This window comes from Notolepis coatsorum (genome assembly GCF_963971535.1).
Source record: "Notolepis coatsorum genome assembly, chromosome: 10".
NCBI classification, from domain to species: Eukaryota; Metazoa; Chordata; class Actinopteri; order Aulopiformes; family Paralepididae; genus Notolepis; species Notolepis coatsorum.
In genome coordinates, this window is record NC_140174.1 from 7483714 (window position 1) to 7505484 (window position 21771).

General features: G+C 46.4%; 1 protein-coding gene across 1 annotated transcript in view; it reads left to right on the forward strand.

The window, feature by feature from the left end:
* Nucleotides 1-21771, forward strand: part of grid2ipb (glutamate receptor, ionotropic, delta 2 (Grid2) interacting protein, b) — a gene marked incomplete at both ends in the record, with an annotated part of 123807 nt that overhangs the window by 44474 nt on the left and 57562 nt on the right. The window contains 1 exon segment of the mRNA XM_084322335.1: nucleotides 20493-20867. Coding sequence (XP_084178461.1) covers nucleotides 20493-20867 — 375 coding nt within the window.

Here is a 21771-nt window from a genome sequence, read left to right on the forward strand (position 1 = left end):
TGCTAAATGTATTGTGAATAACGGTGTTTTTTCCCAAAACGTGTGTTGTTGCAATGCATTTGGGATACGTTGCGGGTTATGTGTGAGCTGTTTTTGTCACTGGCAGTTAGCTTCTCCGTGCAGATCGTGATGTATTGATCTGGTTGTTGTGTGAGAAACATCATGGTGTTTATGTGTACCGTGTACTCACTACTAAGGCAACTAACCTATGAAGCTATGCTTGGTGACAAGTGAGTAAAAGAATGTTCTTTCTCAGACTGTAATGACAATGAACAGTGAGTTCACACATTAGCAGGTTTTCCTGTTTTAACTGGCCGTATTGAGGGTAAAATAGGAGGATTGTGTTTTCCCCCCCGGTTCCCTGGGGACTTTATCACCTCCTATCAGACATGTTGTGCATTAATTGTGTCTTTTGTGTGGTAGGGATACGATGTAACTCTTAGCTTGATTGCTGAGGTTGTGCTAAATCTGCTGGAGAAACTTATTTCCTAAAGGGAAATTGGTTTGGTTGCTGTCATGTGTGCTTAGCAAGGCCTGTGGTCGATACTAATCAAGAATGATGTATTCTCTCATTGTGGAAAAAACGGCGTTCCTCTGTTGAGTGTTTTTGCCATTTTTTGTAGGTGATGATGGGTTGTGTGTGTCATGTGACCTACAACTGGGTTGTACTGGCCACAGAAGCACATGTGTGTGTTGGACCGGGGTTCTTAGAGCCCTCTCTATTCTGTGTTTTTCCTTAGTAAAAATCAGATAGCAGGTTAGCTCATGCGCTGTGTGGAGCTGTGAAACGCTTCATAGGGCTGACTATGACTGTGTCATATTCTCTTTTTGTCGTTACGTCGTATCATGGGTGTGGGGTCGTAAAGGGGTGAACTGGTAACCTTTCCTCTCCCCATTGTTCTGTCGGTCAGGGGTACACCCCCTGTCCTTCAAGGTTCCCGTCACGTGGCGGTTCGGCACGTTACGGGGGGGGGGGGGGGGGGGGGGGGAGGGAGTTCCTGGTCCCACGGCCTGGTATATTGGGCGTGTGCACCGCAGGAATTCCCCCGCCATAGAGTACGTCACCGTGCGCGTCTCTGTTGGTAGGACTTCCGTGTGCTGTTCAGGTCCATGTGATGGATCTGTTTTCAGGGGGGGTGGTCAGGGCTCCTCCTCACCAAGCGCCTGTTCGGGCCTTCTGTGAGTTCGGACTCCTTCTTCCATGTGAGGAAGCCTCCATCAGAGTACAGAGCCTTCCTCCTCAGATTGTCAAAGTGAGTGGACCCTCTAGAAGGGTCCTTTTCTATTGTATGTATATTCGATTCAATTCGTTTATTGAGTGTGTATGGGTTCGGTGCCTCTTCCCCGGAGGCCCTAAAACCAGTTTTTTACATGGCTCAAGGTGCAATATATTCTTTTCAATCTGTACAGCTCGCGTGGGAAGTCTCTCTGGGGATCCCCGTCTCTTTCCTATGGGAGGGTGGTGGGATGTAAAAATGTGAACATTTTTTACCCCGGCTGTGTAGACTGGGATACATACTGTTGATGCTTCCTTCTTTCTATTCCAGAAGTGTTGGAGTTAGGGAGTGTCACACCCCTCTTGTCGTTCCCCTGGGCGCCTTGGGGATTCAATGACAGGTCTAAATAGCCTGTTCATTGATGGGGGTGTGTCCCAACGCACGTATAGTGCTAGCTCGCTGTAAACAGGCGATTGACTGGCACGCCTTGGTTGCTTGTGGTTGAAACAGCGTTTTTATAAAGCAACTGGGATGGGGGTTTTTCCTCTTCCGGCGACCACATCCCATGACCTGGGTGGGTTGTCGACGGATTCTCGTTCATGTCTGGGGGATGATGACGGGATGGATCTGAACATATGTAGTGGGGTCTCACGCCCTTGGGGTGGGCCACCAGGCGCGGTTCGTCCGAACGTCTGGGTGGCGCCTTCTTTTCATGTTAAGATCAACACGCATATCTGCCCTTCTCCTGGAGTAGGCATGTCGGCGTGGTTAGGGCACGGGACTGGTTCTGGTCACGCTGGTCCAGATCAGTTGAACCCGTTGTCCGCCGGGGATGCAGATCTGCTGTTCTGGTACCCTGAGGGACTTGGGCTTTTTTCAGGGGGAAAAATGCCAGGTCGGTCTGGGTGTCACAGGGTTAAGCGCTATGGAGACCCTGGTTGGGTATGTTTTTACTCAGCACTGTCGTCATGGCTTACAGCCATGCCATTCTGTACTCGCTCGATCTCGTCGGATCTCGGCCGCTACACAGGTTGGTCCTGGTTAGTACTTGGTTGGGAGACCGCCGGGGAATACCAGGTACGGTGTGCTTAGGGGCTGGTTCTCCATTATTTTTCGCTCCTCTCTCACGCATGGCGAAGAGGGGCCTGTGGGGGTGGTTTTTTGACCTCCTCTGGTGACCCTGTGCTTCCCGTACCGCCAGGCCCGGTCCGAAGTGATGTTTGCGACCCGTAGGCCTGGGTTAACCCTTTTTGGAAACTGAAACACTTGTACTGCGGTATAGCCGGTGTATACCCGCAGGTGTGTTTTGGAGTTTTTTCTTGAGGGGTTATAGGAACAACCACCGCATTGGGTAACACCGAGGTGGTTGATTCCCTGGTGTGTTGGAGCAGTGTCAACTCCCGGGTTCACCGTTTGAGGGTGCCCCTGCACGTTCATGACGTCTGCCAATCGTGTCAGCCTTCTCTGCCTCGACCCCTCTGGGTGGGGGTTGTTAAATGGAGGCTTGGTCATGCAACACCGCCAGCTTACGCTCCTTCCGCCGGGGCGGCTGTGTTCAGCTGTCCCCTCTGGCGCCTGTCTCGTCCGCAGTCTCCAGGCTAGGGTTAACAGCCTGTTGCCTGGTTTTTCCCCGGTGCGCTGCCTGCTTCCGTTGGTTAACCTTTTTTGTGTGCTTACGGCCATGCTGACTGCCTGTTCTGCAGGGTCAGTGTGCCAGGCGGTGTACTATTGGGGGGACGGGGCCCGCTCGGCTTACGGCCATACCGACCTGAACACGCCCGATCTCGTCCGATCTCGGAAGCTGGGCAGGTTCTGGCCTGGTTGGTTCCGCCTGGGAATACCAGGTGCAGTAACTGAGGGGCCTTTGTCCGAATACGCTGGCGATGTGGGGGGCGGGGCACTACGTGCCCACCTGGTGGGGTCTTGATGCTGGCATCATGGACTTCTCCGGGCCCCCATTCCAGGGAGTCCAGTCCTTTTGGTGGGTCTGGGTCTTCCTTCGCGCTCCGCTGCTACGGCCTTGCCACGGGGTTGGGTTTGCCCTTGGCCCCGTGATTCTGGGGGCAGTAACGAGGTTGTTCCTCCGTTCGTTCCCGGGTGGCATGCGGGTTGTGCGTGTGTGTAGTCGTGGGGTCAAGCCACGGTCTGCTCACCCTGTGCGTTAAGTTGCTTGAGTGCCTCTTCGCACGGTCGGGTCCGTCGCCTTCCCGTGAAGCCTCTAATAGGGGGGATACCCTACATTAGGGGGGGTCGGGGGGGCTCGGCCCTCCCTGTTCTGATGGTTTTGGGGGGCTGTCAGCGGGGTGTATTTGTCAGCCAAGTGGCTCCGCTTGGCCTCCCTTGTGCAGTAGTGATGCCAAGCTAAGCCACTAACGATACAGAACGATAGGTTATGACTATAACCAAGTTCTGTTAGTTAGGGGCGATGCTTGGCATCAGACGACCGCTGCAGCCCTTGTCCTCACCTTGTGGTGAAAGCTTGGGAAGGAGGAGAGCAGGTGACCACACACCTGCTTATGAAGGTAAGCTGATGAGGGGTGTGGTCAGACTAATACTGGTATTAGAGGTACATTTGTGGTTTATTCAGTACGCGTGCACGTACGCGAGATAGTGCAGTAGTGATGCCAAGCATCGCCCCTAACTAACAGAACTTGGTTATAGTCATAACCTATCGTTAGCTGGATGAACCATGGCCACGCCCCCGCAAAGAAATGCCAGCTCGCTTCCTGAAATATTTCTCACAGTCTAGATCCCATTATACCATTCTGAATTATGTTTTTGTGCTTCGTTTTCCTAGAGGGGGCTTTTGAAATGTATAATAATAGAACTAAATGCTGATAATAAATCATATTCAGCCTATAGATTTACTTTGTCCTAAATAAAATAATGCACGTCATATACGGCGCTCGGAGTCGCGATACACGCTGCATGTGGTTATTTTAATAACGGCGCATTGCAAATGTGAATCCCGCTGGGATATTTTTAATGAATGAAACCTATCGGCCGTTTGGCTCTGATTAGTTTCTTATATTCTCCGCTGTAGATTTGCTTAACGGAGCGCCCGGATTGTGTTTCATTCAAGCATAAAATTGAAGTGTCTATGCGTGGATTGTGGTTTTTGTGGATTATGAATTACGAGGAATCTGAGGATTGTTGAATTGTATCATCACTCACACGTTATTGTGATATTGTAACTGGGATTAAAATGTCTGATGAGATGCGCTGTTTGACGGATTTGAGCAATTGAATGAGCCGTTGACGTCACATTAATGCATTTGAGAATAAAGAGATAAAACTTCATTCAAAAGAAAAATATTCTAAACACGGGTCTCTTGTCCATTGATGGATACACAATGAATATATCCCATCTGGCACAGTGGTGCAACGGCTAGTGCTCACTCTTGTCAAGCGGATGACCCGAGTTCGAAACCCCGCGTTTCCAATATAATTTTTTTGGAATATAATATTAATGAATATACGCAAAAGTAGCCTAGTTTTAAGTTAAAATATTATAAATCTACATGCATTGAGGATGTCATTCTTTATATAGCTCTCAACGTGCACCAAATTGAAGTATTTAGATTGCAAAAAGAAAAAGAAAACTAGAAGAAGGGGGATTCGAACGCGGGTCGTCCGCGTGAAAGGCAAAATGACAAACCATCAGACCACGGTGCCAGACAAATGAAACAACAACCATACATCCATCAATGGATAAGAGAGCCGTATCCTTATTCTGAAACTGTTGAACTAATTATTTTCGCTAGCAAGATCTCATTTGATTATCCATTCCATAAACCTACTGCCAGCAGGCAAGTTTAAAGAAATATAATCTGATTAATTGGGGTAATGAGGGACTTAAAATTAGCCTATAGATTATGCATTTAACTTGTCGGCGAGGCTATTGAGCCGTACTGCAATCTGTTAATAAAGTTTTAAATCAATCAATCAATCAATGCCGTTAGAAAATCAGGATTTATGCTATCGACACTTGCTGTCTTCTCAGCTGAGGCGGGCGTGCGCAATTATCCTGGGTCTCAAGTCTGGTTCAAATGAACGAGACTGAATCCACCTTCGAGGAACAGGAAAATCCCGGATTCAAACATCGGGTTAATTGAATCTGGATAATGGGACTCTTGATCGACTTAGTTGAACCAGGTACGGGGAATAGGGCCCTGGGCAGGCAAAACCTCATATTGGCGATTGTTGAGACGGAATCAAGGATTATTATTATTATTATTATTATTATTATTATTATTATTATTATTATTATTATTATTATTATTATTATTATTATTATTATTATTAAAATCTTTATTTAATCTGGAAGGATCATTGAGAGCAAGCTCTCATTTACAATGACGTTGAGAAATACAAAACGTAATAAATACAAAAAAGAAAACAATATAGAAACAAAGACAATCGATTAAACATTTAAAATAATGAAAAACAACTTGAAAGATTACAGCGTTGACAGCTTCCTCGTCGATTGTTATCACCGTCCGTGAAACCCCTGCGTTGTGTCTTTAGTTGTTGATGATGGTTATCTGACTGGCTGTCACACACTGTTGTCACCCCGTTGATGCATCCGGGCAAAATAATCAACTTGAAACGTGATCTCTTTCTAAGTGGGATGTTTATTTTCATAAACAAAAGGTCTCATACAGAATGAAACTAATTGAAAGTCTTTAAAAGGTGAAGAAACTAGATTAATTCATTCTATCTCTCTCTCGGTTGTTGCGGCCTAGCTCACTAGCCGAAACCATGTTCTGTTATCTGGTAGCTATCTGTTCTATTAGCCGAAGCTAGTTCTGTCCTCGTGGTCGTGGTTTTCCCTTCCCCCTCCCAACCCTCGTCCGAGAGCTGGGAGCTCAGCTCAGCTATCTGTGTGACTCGTCTCGCCTTCGCAACTCTTTCTGACTCTTTCCGGAAGAACTCACAGCTATAAAGTATATTTCCCTAGCAACGGCTGTTAGCCATAGCAACGCTGCCCTATCTCTCCTACTCTTGTCACTAAGCGTCGACGGCCGCTTGTCCTCTGACCCAATCAGACGCTGCTATGGCTTAAAATGAACACTCTCTCTCTATCTCTGCGAGTGACCTTGGCGCTCACTGTCACACAAGCCCTGCTCCTATCAACCACTTTGGCTCTGTCTCTTACAGCCCGAGTTCAACACACAATACATGTTAAAACTACATATCTCTCTATAGATATGCACTTCACATACATGCCTGTCATTTCAAGTGAAAACCAGTGATTTCCTTCAAACTGCAGACTGTGGTGAAGTGGTTTGCTATTAACGATTTAAACTGACCAATAGAGATACTAATGAATTGAGTTTTAAAGTGCATTGCAAAACATTCCATGTTTCTGTGGGATGTAGTCTACCAACTACCAACCAACTACTGCCAATGTAGTAGTCGAGTCACTAAATCTGGAGTCTTGAGTCCCCAGTGTCCGAGTCCAAGTCCGAGTCACCAAAGAAGAGCCAGAGTCGAGTCCCCATTACCCTAGTAGTCCGAGTCCAAGTCATCAAGGTTGAGTCCACTCCACTCTGGCAGTCAAAGAGCTGACGTACAAAATAAAAAAAGGTCTACGTTAAACATAAATGACACAGCGGTCACCATGTCAATGGGAGTTTATTTACTTTGTGACACAATAGCCAAACAAATGCACTAGCCATCAATATCTTATGCCAAATGATTAGGGCCTATTACAAAAAAGAAAAACCTGTATTTATCAATTAACAAGTCCGGGTCCTCGACGGCACCAAGTCCAAGTCCGAGTCATCAGTGCTCAAGTCCAAGTCGAGTCATCAGTGCTCAAGTCCAAGTCGAGTCACGAGTCCTGAAAATGAGTCCAGGACTCTGACTCGAGTACTACAACACTGACTACTGCAAAATATAGTTAAACCAGTATTTGAACTACGTGTCGTTAACGACTCCCCCGTGCTGTCATTAATCTAAAGCACTTTTTCATCAGCTTCATTTGCCATCAAATGTCTCTGTTTCTTTCTCTGCGTGGGGGAGGGGGGAGGGGAGGTTCAGGCAGGGCAATAGTAGAAAGACATAAATATAGGCAATACAATTAGATCTGAATATGAAAATATGAGAAAAATAAACAAGTGTCACACTTACCGGTACATTACAAAATATGTTCCACTTTCGTCCCTCAAGTTTGTTAGCATTCATGATTGAAAACGTGGGACACCAGCACAGCAGTGCCCTGTGGTTTCAATGAGGAAGGCTACCACACTGCTAACCCTCCATTGTAGGGAAACTGAAGGACAGACAGATGTCAAACGGTTTGACCTCAATGTGTCAAAGGAAAAACAGCCGACTGAAATGAAAAGAAAAGGAAAATCGGAAGGTTCCAGCTCCTCCCGGGCAGCGTGTCGAAGTGTCCTTGTGTGCCAAGACACTTAACCCCTAACAGGCTCCCGATGAACAGGTCGGCACCTTTTGCGCCGTCGCCTGCGCCACCATCGGTGTTGAGTGAATGTGTGAGTGAACGGGTGAATGTGAGGCGCTTTGGATAAACGCTGCTATATAAATACAGTCCATTTGCCATAAGACGATTATGGCAAATGGACGTATGCTTCCATTAAGATGCAAGGCTTTTACCTGCTCTATAATGATCTCTCCATTAGCGGACAGATGCTGAGAGCCTGCATGCGTCTCTCACCACGTTGCTCCAGAGTCATTAGACCAACATGCACGTGTTTCACCCAGAGGAACGGGAGCCACGCGGCCCACCGTGTCCAGGGATGCGCTGCCTGGAACACGGTAGTGTCGACGGCCTCATATATTTATAGCTCGATCTCTGTGAGACGATATTGGAACCGAACCAGTTGAGATGCACACACACTACACACACACACGTCTCGTTAGGGCTGTGGCTGTTTTAGATTCGATTCGATTAGATGACGAATGTATTGTCATTATGCAGCGCCAGTACAGTGCAACGAAAAGACGTTTGGCATCCGACCAGAGTGCGAATGTAACCGTAAACTGCAGTAGTATTATACAATGTACAGGTGATTAAACTGGATAGAAAATATATAAATGAGTACTACTGAGTATAGTGCTAATCGGATGTATGTGCAGAGTTGTAGACAAACTTTGTTTGTCCGAGGTAAGCGACAGTTGTGATTGGAGGATCAAGAAAAGAGGGCAGGGTTTGAGATAGGTCCATTGGCAGTGTTAGGGGTGGGAAAGCTATGGTGGGTGGGTCCTGGTCGTTGTAAACAGCGACTCCTACAGTTCGGTCGGGGGGCCTGCTCAGCGAGCATAGGATCTAAGGAGGGTAGTGTGATCCTTCCACACGTTACACCCTCTCAGTGAGAAAAGAAGCGGTTGATTGGCTAGACGTGTGTCGGAGGAAGCACGTGATAGCCTCCACTCTCCCAGACCGACTGTGGGGGGTAGGTGCGCAGCGACCAGGAAGGGGATTGGGAATTGGCATAACGACTAACATTGGGATGGGAGAAAAACGGAGGAAAAAGGAGGGGGGAAAAGATCCACAAAAAAAAGGTAGGTAAATTAATTGGGAGGACGGCAACTCACAAGAATGGACTCGACTGTAAATGTTTCTTTTTCAGTGCATTGTTTGGGATCAATAAAATAGATTTTATTATTATTTTTTTCAACATTTGGGGAAATGAGCTTATCGTCGAGAGAGAGAGAGAGAGAGAGAGACAAGAAGATAGATACCAGTTTCCTCTCTGTGCGTTCAGTAGGAAGCTATCTGGCTGCACGTTAGCCTAGCTTAGCACAATGAATCGAAGCGGACAGTGTCGGTTAGCCTTCGGGAGAGGTGTTAGTTGGACAATGCCTACACTGTCCACTTCCACTGTTCCTTTAAAATAAGTGTTACAGTGTATTCTACTATCATGCACTTTTCCACTAAATAATCTTCCCTGTCTATATTACTGCCTACTATACGAATATGTCTCTATGCACTCAACACTGCAGCGCCCAAGTTTCAACACCGTTTGATGAACGTGGTTACTCAGCTGAAAGTACCCTTCCTGCTGACTTGTTATACAGAACTTCGTACATAAACAGTCGCTTTGGATAAAAGCGTCAGCTAAATATAAATGTGTTAAATACTGTAGCTCTACATTCTGACAGCCATCATTGGTATAGAGTGTCTGGTCAGTAACATGGGTCTCCCAGTCGCTCTGCTCTGCAATAAACACAAAAAATACATTTCCTGGTATCCCTTCTCATTTGTTTTTTATCGTCCCACACAAATTAACTTTTTGTTCCAGTTTTTGAAAGCACTTCTATACAGAGGTAGCCCAAAAAAAATATTTTGATCCACTTTTTCTCCTCCTTATTTTTCTATTTTTTTCTCCCATCCCAATTTCGTGTTTCCAATTTCCCCCTCCCCTGTCTAGAACGTTGCTCGCATATGCCTCCCACTGGTCGGCTGTAGGGAGGATAGAAGCCTTGCATCACGTGTCCCCTCCGGTACACGAGGAGGCAGCCTGTCACATCTTTTCACCTGCCAGCGCGGACTCTCATTGGCGAGGAGTAACGTGTGGGAGGCTCACACTACCCCCGCCATTTCCTGTCTCTGCTGTGCAGGCGTCCCCAACCGACCTGTAGGAGTCGCTGTCCACAACGTCCAGATTACCACCCATCGACTTCCACCCGCTGACTCTGCCAATTGAGCCAGTATGACGGCCGGCCCAAGCCAGAGGCAATGTTGAGACCCGGATTCGAGACCGGAGTCTCTTGCATTGGTGACGAGCGCAATCTCCACTGCGCCACCCAGCCGCCCTTGTCTGGAATAAAATTTAAAAAAGAAATACAACGAAAAATAAATAAATGTGGGAGTAGGTTCATTCTAATTGCATGGATTCTTCCATCCAATGTACTCCCAGACAGTTATAATTCAGTTGATATAATTGGCTGGTGAACTTGAGAACTGTTAGGACTATCTTTCTTAATAAACTCTTAATAATAATAATAATCACTGCACGGACTCTGGTGCAGTGTGTTACTACAGTTTGAACCATGTATACCATCATCACTATTACTACTGTCTGATTAAATCCTGCCACTCACTACTGTTCACTACTACTACTGTTATCACTATTAGCATTACTACACAGGGCTGTACGCTAAGCTTTTTCACTAGGGGCACACTTGCCCCTAAATGAGAAATTTAGGGGCAAACAATATTTTTTAGGGGCAAATTTTTTAATAACTATTTTACCATTATAGTAGGGCTGGGCGATATGGCCTCTAAATGATATCGCAATATTTTGACATTTCCTCTAAAGCACTTAAAAATGCTTGATTTAACCCTTTGATGCATACAGTCACGCCAATATGATGATTATAATAAGTCCCTGCAACATATGTTTGCATTATTAAACCATGAAGATGCTTTAAAAAATAATTTAATGAAAATGTACTAAGAGTAGTCTACTGACACACTAATAAAAATAATTATTTACATCTAAGACAATTTATATAAAAACTCTTGGGTGCCTTTTACACAGTACTGTGTTTTCTATCCACTTTAGCCAAACACACACACACACACATATATATATATATACAGTAACACACACACTACTGTGAGAAAATAATAATCACACAGACTTAATGATTTTAGAATATTTCAGATAATGAAATTAAATGTTTATATCATCAACTATCCAGTTAGTATTTATACTGTGTGTAACATTTGGCTACTTTAAATTATTGAATGTAGAGAGAGAGAGAGAGGGAGAGAGAGAGAGAGAGGGAGGGAGAGGGAGGGAGGGAGAGAGAGGGAGAGAGAGGGAGAGAGAGGGAGAGAGTGGGAGAGAGAGAGAGGGAGAGAGAGAGAGAGAGAGAGAGACCCTTCGCGTTTTGATAGTCTAAGCTGCCGTAGGTGATGACGTCACTCTCGAATGTAAACAGGAAGAGATGGAGACACACGGAGATGGCAATTCAATGATATACAGAAATGAATAACCAATAAATATGAAGTTATGTTTAAACTTCTGTTGTCAAGCGTTGTATATATATATATAATATAACCCACCCCCTTTCCTCACGAATGGAACTAGTCTTGTGGAGTCCGCTTTGACCGTTTTCCAGGGTTAGCAGAGATCGCTAGTTAGCTTAGCATAATCCTAATGGTAACCTTGGTTAGAAGCTACCGTTAGCTCATTGCTCGTGTCAATTAAATTGCATGTTATTAAAGGTCCGCGCTGGTCTGTCTAATGAAATTACAACCGCAACATTATATTGCACTGTACAGCCCTGGTTGTAGGCTAATGTTTTACTACAATTTGTATGGATTAATTTAGGAGTGAAATGCGAATGAAGGGTTGAAATTACCACTCGCAAGCTTGCCCCCAGATATTATTTTAAACTCGCACGGACCAAATTAGGGGGCAATTTGCGATCATATCATCGCAGTGTACAGGCCTGGTACTACAGTACTTGCACTTTGTTCTATGTTCTATTATTACTACTACCTATCCTACCTGTACCCCTCAATGCTGCTATGACACTTGAATTTCCCCAAGGGGATTAATAAAGGAACACTTGACCTGACTTGATAATAACTTCATATTTACATTTACATTTAGTCATTTAGCTGACACTTTTATCCAAAGCGACTTACATGTTCTGTACGACAAGCCATCAGGAAGGGCACAACTCTTATCAGCTGAGCAACAATGTTCATCAAAGTGTTGAGTGCTACAGTGTAGGTTAGTTTATTAGGACAAGTGCATGACAGTACGGTTAGTTAGGGTTAGATTTTTTTATTTTATTTTTTTTATTCAGATAATGGTTGAAGAAGTGCGTCTTTAGTCGACGGCGAAAGATTGGACGTGTTTCGGCTGTCCTAACTGGGGTGGGTAGTTCATTCCACCATTGTGGGGCAAGGACTGAGAATAGGCGACTTCTCTTTGATGACCCTCCCGGAGCTTGGATAGGAGTAGGTCTGAGGCGGCCAGAAGATGCAGAGCGTAGGGGTCTTGAGGGTGTGTAGTTAGAGACCATTGACCGTAGGTAGGCGGGAGCGGTTCCCTTTGCCGCACGGTATGCCAGGTCGAGGGCCTTGAAGCGGATTCGTGCAGCAATGGGGAGCCAGTGCAGTTCCCTAAGAAGTGGGGTGACATGGGCCGACTTTGGTAGGTTTGAGATCAGGTGGGCCGCTGCGTTCTGAATGAGTTGAAGAGGCTTAGTGGCAGTGGCCGGGAGGACAGCGAGCAGTGCGTTGCAGTAGTCGAGGCGGGAGATGACTGTTGATTGGACGAGGAGTTGGGTGGCTTCTTTTGTCAGGAAGGGGCGGATCTTTCTGACGTTGCTCAGGAGGAATCGGCAGGTTCTGGTTGTCGCTGCGATGTGAGCAGAGAAGTTCAACTGGTCGTCGAGGACAACACCAAGGTTCTTTGGCGGTCAGGGACGCGGTCACAGCTGCATTCTCGACTGTGATGGAGAGGTCGGTCAGGGGGGAGGATTTGGCCGGCAGGTGGAGCAATTCTGTTTTGCTTAGGTTCAGTTTGAGGTGGTTGGTCGTCATCCAGGCGGAGATGTCGGACAGACAGGCCGAGATCCGCTCAGAGACGTGGATATCTGAGGGAGGGAAGGAGAGGAAGAGTTGAGTATCGTCGGCATAGCAATGGTAGGAGAAGCCACGAGACGTGATAATGTTACCCAGTGATTTAGTGTAGAGGGAGAAGAGAAGGGGTCCTAAAACCGAGCCCTGGGGGACACCCGTCCGCAGGGGGCGGGTGGCCGACAGGGTCCCTCTCTATGACATTTGGTAGGAGCGGTCATTGAGATATGATGACAGCCATGTCAGGGCAGAGCCAGCCACTCCCATTCCTGCGAGGGCCGCGAGGAGGATCTGGTGGTTGACTGTGTCGAAGGCTGCAGATAGATCTAGGAGAATCAGGACAGAGGAGAGGCCTTTCGCTTTTGCTAAGTGAAGTGCCTCTGTGACCGCAATGAGGGCTGTCTCTGTGGAGTGACCAGTCCTGAAGCCTGACTGATTAGGGTCTAGGAGGTCATTCTGTAAGAGATAAGCAGTAAGTTGGTTGGATACAGCACGTTCAAGTGTTTTAGAAAGGAAGGAGAGAAGAGAGACAGGACGGTAGTTGCCTATGACGGTGGGGTTCAGGGATGGTTTTTTTATGAGGGGCGTGACTCTGGCTTGTTTTAGGGAGGTGGGGACCACCCCAGAGTTGATGGTTGCAGTTAGGAATGGGAGGATCTCTGGTGCTATGGTCTGGAGGAGTGGGGAGGGTAGCCGGTCCAGCTGGCATGTAGTCAAACGGTATCACAATATCCAGATATTTAACTTAATCATTTCCATAAGTATTCCTTTTTCAGTTCTCTGTGGACCCCAGTAATAGTAGCATATGCCTGTGGCAATGGCTAATGGGGATCCGAATAAACTAAACTAAACTAAACAGGAGCACCTAGAACCATTGCTTCACACTTCTGCATATTTAGTTTGTATCCTGAAACTAAACTATAGTTATTTAAGTGCTGGTAATGATGTTTCCAAGTTTGTGATATGCAGGACCACATCATCTGCATATAAAGCCAATTTGTGACATTCCTCTGCTATTTTCACACCTTCGATTTCATTGGTCGCTAATACATGTTGCCAGAGATTAGATACAAATTTGCAAAGATCAGAGGAGATAATGGGTCCCCTTGTTTTGATGGTCTTGGTTTCAATGAGAAAACATAGTGAATAGGTAGCCTAGGCCTAAAAAAAATAATGGTTTGGTTCCGGTTGCCGACCGACCCTGCCGATTTAGGTGCGACCCAATTTATTTTATGAGTTTCAATATTTCTTTTTTTTTATACAATAAAGTTTCATAAAAATCTTAGTCAAACCTTTAGTATTATGGATATTAAACATGCTGGCAGAGTACATGCATCCATGTTGTTGTGAACATTTTAATTAAATAAAGAAATTCCCTATCCATAGTCGCCTTGGGAAAAAATTAAATAAAAAATGTAATTAAATAAATTCCCTACCTTAACTGACAACCAACAGGAACCAAACAATTTTTTTTTTATGCCCTATACACACACACACACACACACACACACACACACACACACACACACACACCCTCAGCAGGTAAACATCAGCACTGTCATGGTAATAGGCTGTATCCCAGATAAGCAGATAGGTACAGAGTGAACATGGGAGTGCACAGCTGTGTGGGCCGCTGAGTCCACAAGTCTGCAGCATATTTATTTCTGTCTATGGAGGGAGCCGGGAGGCAGCTTGTTGAAGCCCACAGTATCGCCTCAGGAAGGCACCGGCGTGTTGCTCACCGTCTGCTAACCCCACCTCGAGAGAATCCCTGGGTCCATACCGGAGAGAGCGTCTGGCGGAAGAGCGACAGGCCTGGTTAGGGATGGGAATTGATATACGATTTTATCGATACGATTCCATTATCGATTCTGCTTATCAATCCGATTCTTTATCGATTCCCTTGTCGATTCCTGCTACGTTTATAATTTCAATAAATACATTGGAAATGCAACAGAACTAAGCTGGTTAGAATGACACCATGCAACTTGACATTTCTGATTGTCATTTATTGTTGAGCCCCCATGTCAGAAAAATACAAAAACTGTAAAAAAAAGATTAATTAATTAACTATACACTTAAATAAAATGTATTTGAGAACTAATTTAATCCTTTAGGTTTTCCTAGTCAAGGAATCAAACAGTCTGCTATGGCTGCATGCGCGGCGCTAACGTTATTGTTTTTAAATGCGTAACTGTCGGAAAAACATGGCATCGATCCAGGAATCGGACAATTAGGAACCGGTTCGATTCCCATCCCTAGGCCTGCTGTATATAATAATTACATGTAAGTCACGTATGTACCGCACGCAATATGAACTAATACCGGATGTCTTGAGGTGTTGGTATAGAAAACAAATGTGTATAAAATCACACTATGGACGTAACGCGCAAGGTTAGGGAGTATGGTATATATTAAACATTTTCGCGTTGTCGTGGTTATATAAGTTCCCATCTTGGTTGTTGCCAACGGAAACTGTTGAGCTTATAAATCCGGCCTGTACACCAGACTGTTATCATCAGACACATGTTGGAGAGACAGTGGCTCGGGAGGTAGAGCAGTCGTCTGGCAATCCGGAGGTTCCCGGTTCGATTCCCGCTCCTCCCGGGCAGCGCGTCGATGTGTCCTTGAGCAAGACACTTAAACCCCTAATTGCTCCCGATGAGCAGGTCGGCACCTTGCATGGTTGCCTCCGCCGTCGGTGTGTGAGTGGGTCAAATGTGAGTAACAAATTGTAAAGCGCTTTGGATAAAAGCGCTATATAAAAAAGCAGCCATTTACCATTTACCATACTGAATATACTAGAAGTAACGCCCAACAACAAACCATGCACTGGCTAATTAGTCAACTTTCCACCCGTGGATCAGAGATCATTGTTTGCACTGAAGTTTCTCTTTCTCTCTCATACTCTCTTTTTTCTCTCTCTCTCTCTCACACACTCTGTGTGTGTGTGTCCTTGTTTTCTTATTCTTGTGGGGATGTTGGAAGGACAAAGGGCTATTTTAGGGTTAGGTATGTTGTGGTGATGGAATGGAATGTCGGCACAAGGCGTGTGTGTGTGTGTGTGTGTACTGTATGCGTAATTATGCTTCATTTAGCTGTTAAACCTTTTTTATGCAGCATAATTAGCTTCTTCTGCACAACATACTATTGCTTCTCACTCTCTCCATCACTCCTCTCTCTCTCCAGCACTCCTCTCTCTCCATCACTCCTCTTCTCTCTCTCTCCATCTCTCCTCTCTCTCCATCACTCCTCTCCTCTCTCTCTCCATCACTCCTCTTCTCTCTCTCTCCATCTCGCCTCTCTCCATCACTCCTCTCCTCTCTCTCTATCACTCCCTCCTCTCTCTCTCTCTCTCTCCATCACCTCTCTCTGTCCTCTCTCTCTATCACCCTGCTTGTTGCTGGTTCATTGTTCTCTCCATCACTCCTCTATCTCTATCTATCTCTCCATCACTCCTCTCTATCTCTCCATCAGTCCTCTCCTCTCTATCTATCTCTCTCCATCACCCCTCTTCTCTCTCTCTTCATCAGTCCTCTCATCTCCCCTCTATCTATCTCTCTCCATCACCCCTCTCCTATCTATCTATCTATCTATCTATCTATCTATCTATCTATCTATCTATCTATCTATCTATCTATCTATCTATCTATCTATCTATCTATCTATCTATCTATCTATCTATCTATCTATCTATCTATCTATCTATCTATCTATCTATCTATCTATCTATCTATCTATCTATCTATCTATCTATCTATCTATCTATCTATCTATCTATCTATCTATCTATCTATCTATCTATCTATCTATCTATATATCTATCTCTCGCTCTCTCTCTCTCGCTCTCTCTCCATCACTCTAACACTGTCGCCTCACAGCTAGACGGTCCTGGGTTCGATTCCCGCTTGGGGACCTGGTTGCCGCGTTGCCAGGTACCCAGGTGGGGTATCTCCCGGGCCTTTCTGTGTGTTCTCCCTGTGCTCGCAAGGGTTTCCCCTCCCAATAAGATAAACTCAATGGAAAAACATGCAGAATAGATCGCTGACGCTGTTGCGTCCCTGAAGAAAATGGACAGGAGCACTTGGATTGGTCACCGGGCGCAGCCCACGCCGCAGCCCATGTCTGCTCCCTTGGGAGGAAGGACAACGGGATTGGAAGAGAACATTTAATCAGCGACTCAGTGCATGTGTGTGTGTGTGTTCCTGTGGGTGTTAAAAAATCTGCATGACAAATAAAGACTTCTTCTTCTTCTCTTCTCTCTCTCCATCACTCCTCATTTCTCTCTCCATCACTCCTCATCTCTCTCCATCACTCCTCTCCTCTCTCTCCATCACTCCTCTCCTCTCTCTCTCTCCATCACTCCTCTCCTCTCTCTCCATCACCCCCTCCTCTCTCCATCACCCCTCTCTCTCTCCATCACATCTATCTCCATCACTTCTCTCTCTCTCCATCTCTCCTCTCCTTTCTATCTTCTCTTAATCTCTCCTCTCTCTCTCCATCACTCAGCTCCTCTCCCCATCTCTCTCTCCATCACTTCTCTCCATCACTTCTCTCTCGCCCTCTCTTTCCATCACACATTCACTTTGTTTGTGTCTCTGATTCATCTTCACCATCGGAGCAGAAAATAAGCAGAGATACTTGACTGAACCAATGCGTGATCTTTGCATTTATATAGCGCTTTCCTAGACACTCGAAGCGATTTACGACCACCACCCAACCCTGGGCATTCACTGGCACCACACACATCACACTACACATCACACTACACATCACACATCACATCACACATCACACCACATCACACTAGTCCTGCATGTATCAACAAATAATTTAATAATAATAATAATATGCGCATGTTGGTGTGAATGTATGTGTGCCATTATTACTATCAAATGTAATAATTGTGGAATATTACTATAATGAGCTGTATGTGTATGAACCAAGCATCACACTGTAATGTACCTGTACTTTATACGTGACAAATAAACTACTACTACTACTACTACTACTACTACTACTACTACTACTACTACTACTACTACTACTACTACTACTACTACTACTACTACTACTACTACTACACTATACATCACACTACACATCACACTACACATCACACTACACATCACACTACACACTACACATCACACTGCACATCACACTACACATCACACTACACATCACACTACACATCACACTACACACAGCTGGGGGCTACATTGTTATTGTAATTTACCTTTTATAATCAATGAACTGAGTTTGGACTTGTGTTGTACTAATTTCCCTGTTGGACGAGTGCAGTTAGGTATAACATGCAGTACGTACGACGTGGTCGCCTTCAGCTCACAGGCCACACAGCAGTGCTGAGACGTGCTGTTCTTGTGAGCTGGCCTCCTCTGTGCGTGTGTGCGCGTGTGTGTGTGTTTGCGCGCGTGTGTGTAGGTGCTTGTATGCATGCACACATGTGTTTCTGTATGTTTCTGTGTGCAGACACACACATACACACATGCACGTGTGTGTGTGTGTGTGTGTGTGTGTGTGTGTGTGTGTGTGTGTGTGTGTGTGTGTGTGTGTGTGTGTGTGTGTGTGTGTGTGTGTGTGCGTGTGCGTGCGTGCAGCACTCCAGACAGTGGTTGTGATCTCTTGGAACAACACAGTGTCTTGTATCTTGTAGTGTCTTGCTGTGGCGCTGGTCCAGGCTGGAGGACAGTTTGATCCTCCCAGTCACTGGCACTGCAGGGGAGAAGCAGAGAAACACTTCACCATATAAACACATGGCTTTTCAGAGACGTAGAGGAGCGGGTTATTGTGGCATCACTGCAGCGTGTCGCCTGTTAGATCCCCTGGGGCAGTCGTTGTTGTTCCAGGTGGGATCTCAGGTCAATGTGATGATGATGATGATAAGGAGTTCTATTCAACTCTACCTTAGTAGTAGGAGGAAGGCAGATGGTACAGGTGGTGGGAGAAATAATCTATTCATGTGATAATCACCATTAGAGGCGTTGTATGTGCAGTAGTAGGGAGATAGAGAAAGAGAGGAGTGATGGAGATAGAGAAAGAGAGGAGTGATGGAGAGAGAGAAGAGATAGAGAGGAGTGGTGGAGAGAGAGAAAGAGGAGTGATGGAGGGAGATAGAGAAAGAGGAGTGATGGAGAAAGAGAGGAGTGATGGAGAAAGAGAAGAGAGAGAGAGGAGATGAGTGATGGAGGGAGATAAAGAAAGAGAGGAGTGATGGAGAGAGAGAAAGAGGAGTGATGGAGGGAGAGAGGAGATGAGTGATGGAGGGAGAGAAAGGAGTGATGGAGAAAGAGAGGAGTGATGGAGAAAGAGAAGAGAGAGAGGAGATGAGTGATGGAGGGAGAGAAATAAAGAGAGGAGTGATGGAGAAAGAGAAGAGAGAGAGGAGGTGAGTGATGGAGGGAGAGAAAGAAAGAGAGGAGTGATGGAGAGAGAGAAAGAGGAGTGATGGAGGGAGATAGAGAAAGAGAGGAGTGATGGAGGGAGATTAGGAGTGATGGAGAAAGAGAGGAGAGAGAGATGAGTGATGGAGGGAGATAGAGAAAGAGGAGTGATGGAGGGAGATAAAGAGGAGTGATGGAGGGAGATTAGGAGTGATGGAGAAAGAGAGGAGAGAGAGAGGAGTGATGAGAAAGAGAGGAGGGAGATAGAGAAAGAGAGGAGTGATGGAGAGGAGAGAGAGAGGAGTGATAGAGGGAGATAGAGAAAGACAGGAGAGATGGAGGGAGATGGAGGGAGATGAGTGATGGAGAAAGAGAGGAGAGAGAGGAGTGATTGAGGGAGATAGAGAAAGTAGTGATGGAGGGAGATAGAGAAAGAGGATTGACGGAGAAAGAGAGGGGTGATGGAGAAAGAGAAGAGAGAGAGAGGAGTGATGGAGGGAGATAGAGAGAGGAGTGATGGAGGGAGATAGAGAAAGAGGAGTGATTGAGAAAGAGAGGAGAGAGAGAGAGGTGGGGGAGAGAGAATGAGAGGGGGAGAGAGAGATTCCCTCCCACACCGTCTCTGTATATCGTAGCTCTTGTACTCGCTTGCTCTGCAGTAGTGAGAATCCAGGACCTCCTCGCCAGCACCGATACTCTCTCTCTCCTTCTTCTTATTCTCTTTCTACTTCTCTTCCGTCTCTCTCTCCTTAAGGACAATGAAGCCCTGATGGATATCATCTGTTTATTCATCTGTGGGAAATGCTTTTATTTATTCAACTATTTTGTCTTTTTGGAGAGAAAAAAAAGCCTGTTGAATTAAACGTTAAAGTCTCTCGGTCGGATCGCGCTCCGGCGTTGATCCGGAGTCGTCGATTGATCCGACGGTCGATCGCTTCTTTCTCTCGCTTCTCAAACTGAACGCTTGACTTTTTTCCAGGCTCAAAGCTCTGAACATTGTTTTTTTGCGGAACAACACTTTTGAATCCAAATCTTTTTCTTTTTCTCCTTCTTTTTTATTCTCATGGATGTGTTATTGTTTTGAAATTGACCGAAGGGGTTCTTCTTCCGTGAGGTGGATCCATCCTCCAGGTCTTCCCCAGAGGTCTAGAGGGTGTCGCCGCCGTGGAAACCCTCCATAATAAATAAAAAAAAAAAAAAAAAAAAAAAAAAGTAACATTTCCCCTCTTCATCTCCCCCCTCCTCCCATGCTGGTTCCCCCCCTTCCTCTTCCTCCCTCCTCCTCGCCATGTTCGCCAGGATCTTCGTCCCCAGGAAGCACCGTCAGCGCTTCGACGACGCCGTCGCCCAGACGCTGATCAACCGCATGTGTCGCAGCAAGAGCATCAGCGAGCCGCCGCAGGGGGGGGGGGGCCGCCTCCGCCGCAGCCGCAGCCAGGACCACCCCGAGAGGCAGCGCAGCTCCCGGCGCACCAGCTCCGTGCCCCGGGACGGTGGGGGGACGGTGGGGGAGCCTGGGGGGGGGCGTGGCGGCGGCGGGGGGGACGGGGAGCGGGACAGGGACGGGGAGCGGGACAGGGACCGGGAGCGGGACAGGGACCGGGACCGGGGCCACAGGAAGTCTGTCTCCGCGGTGACCCTGCTGCATCCTCCGCCCGCCGGACCCAATCACAGGTGAGGATGATGAGGGTCGTGTGACTTCTTGTGTCTGTCTGTCTGTCTGTCTGTCTGTCTGTCTGTCTGTCTGTCTGTCTGTCTGTCTGTCTGTCTGTCTGTCTGTCTGTCTGTCTGTCTGTCTGTCTGTCTCTCTCTCTCTCTCTGTCTCTGTCTCTGTCTCTGTCTCTCTCTCTCTCTCTCTCTCTCTCTCTCTCTCTCTCTCCCCCCTTCACTGTTTCCTCTTTCCCTGTGATCATCTAACTTCTCTCCCTCCGATTCTGGCAATGAGGTTGGAGCCACAGATAGCAGAGTATAGCCCTGACCTCAGATCTGCCACAAAGAATTGTTGTGATATTGACTTAAGAAGTCAAGTCAAGAGTTTTATTTGTCACGGCATACAAGTATACAATGAAATGGACGTGGCTTTATTGATATTAAGATCATAGCATACCCGCTATACAAGTTACAACGTTTTCAAAAATAATGTTTTTTGCTTCACAGAGTGTTGACAGTTCCATCGATCGATCTATCTGTGCCTGCTGTGGATCGTTGTCTATTCAAAGTGTTAAACCCCTGTGGTCTGGAAGCAATCGTTTATAAACTCCCTCTCTCTGCGCAGCCCACACCCACTACCTCAGTGGTTACATGGTTGTCTAATTAACATCTCCACAATGGACTGTGTGCACACAGGATTATGACCCCCCCCCCCCCCACCGGCTCAGGAACTAATCCATAGATCTGCATTCATGACGGCCGGGTTGACATTTTCAATTATTGTCCAATCCGGCGCGCCTCGGATCCAGTCCACGTTTTACACACGGCCCCCTGCACCCCCCCCCCCCCCCCCCCCCCTGTACTCTATTATCCCCCCCCCCCCCCCCCCCCCCCCCCTGTACTCTATTATCCTTTGGGAGAGTGGCTG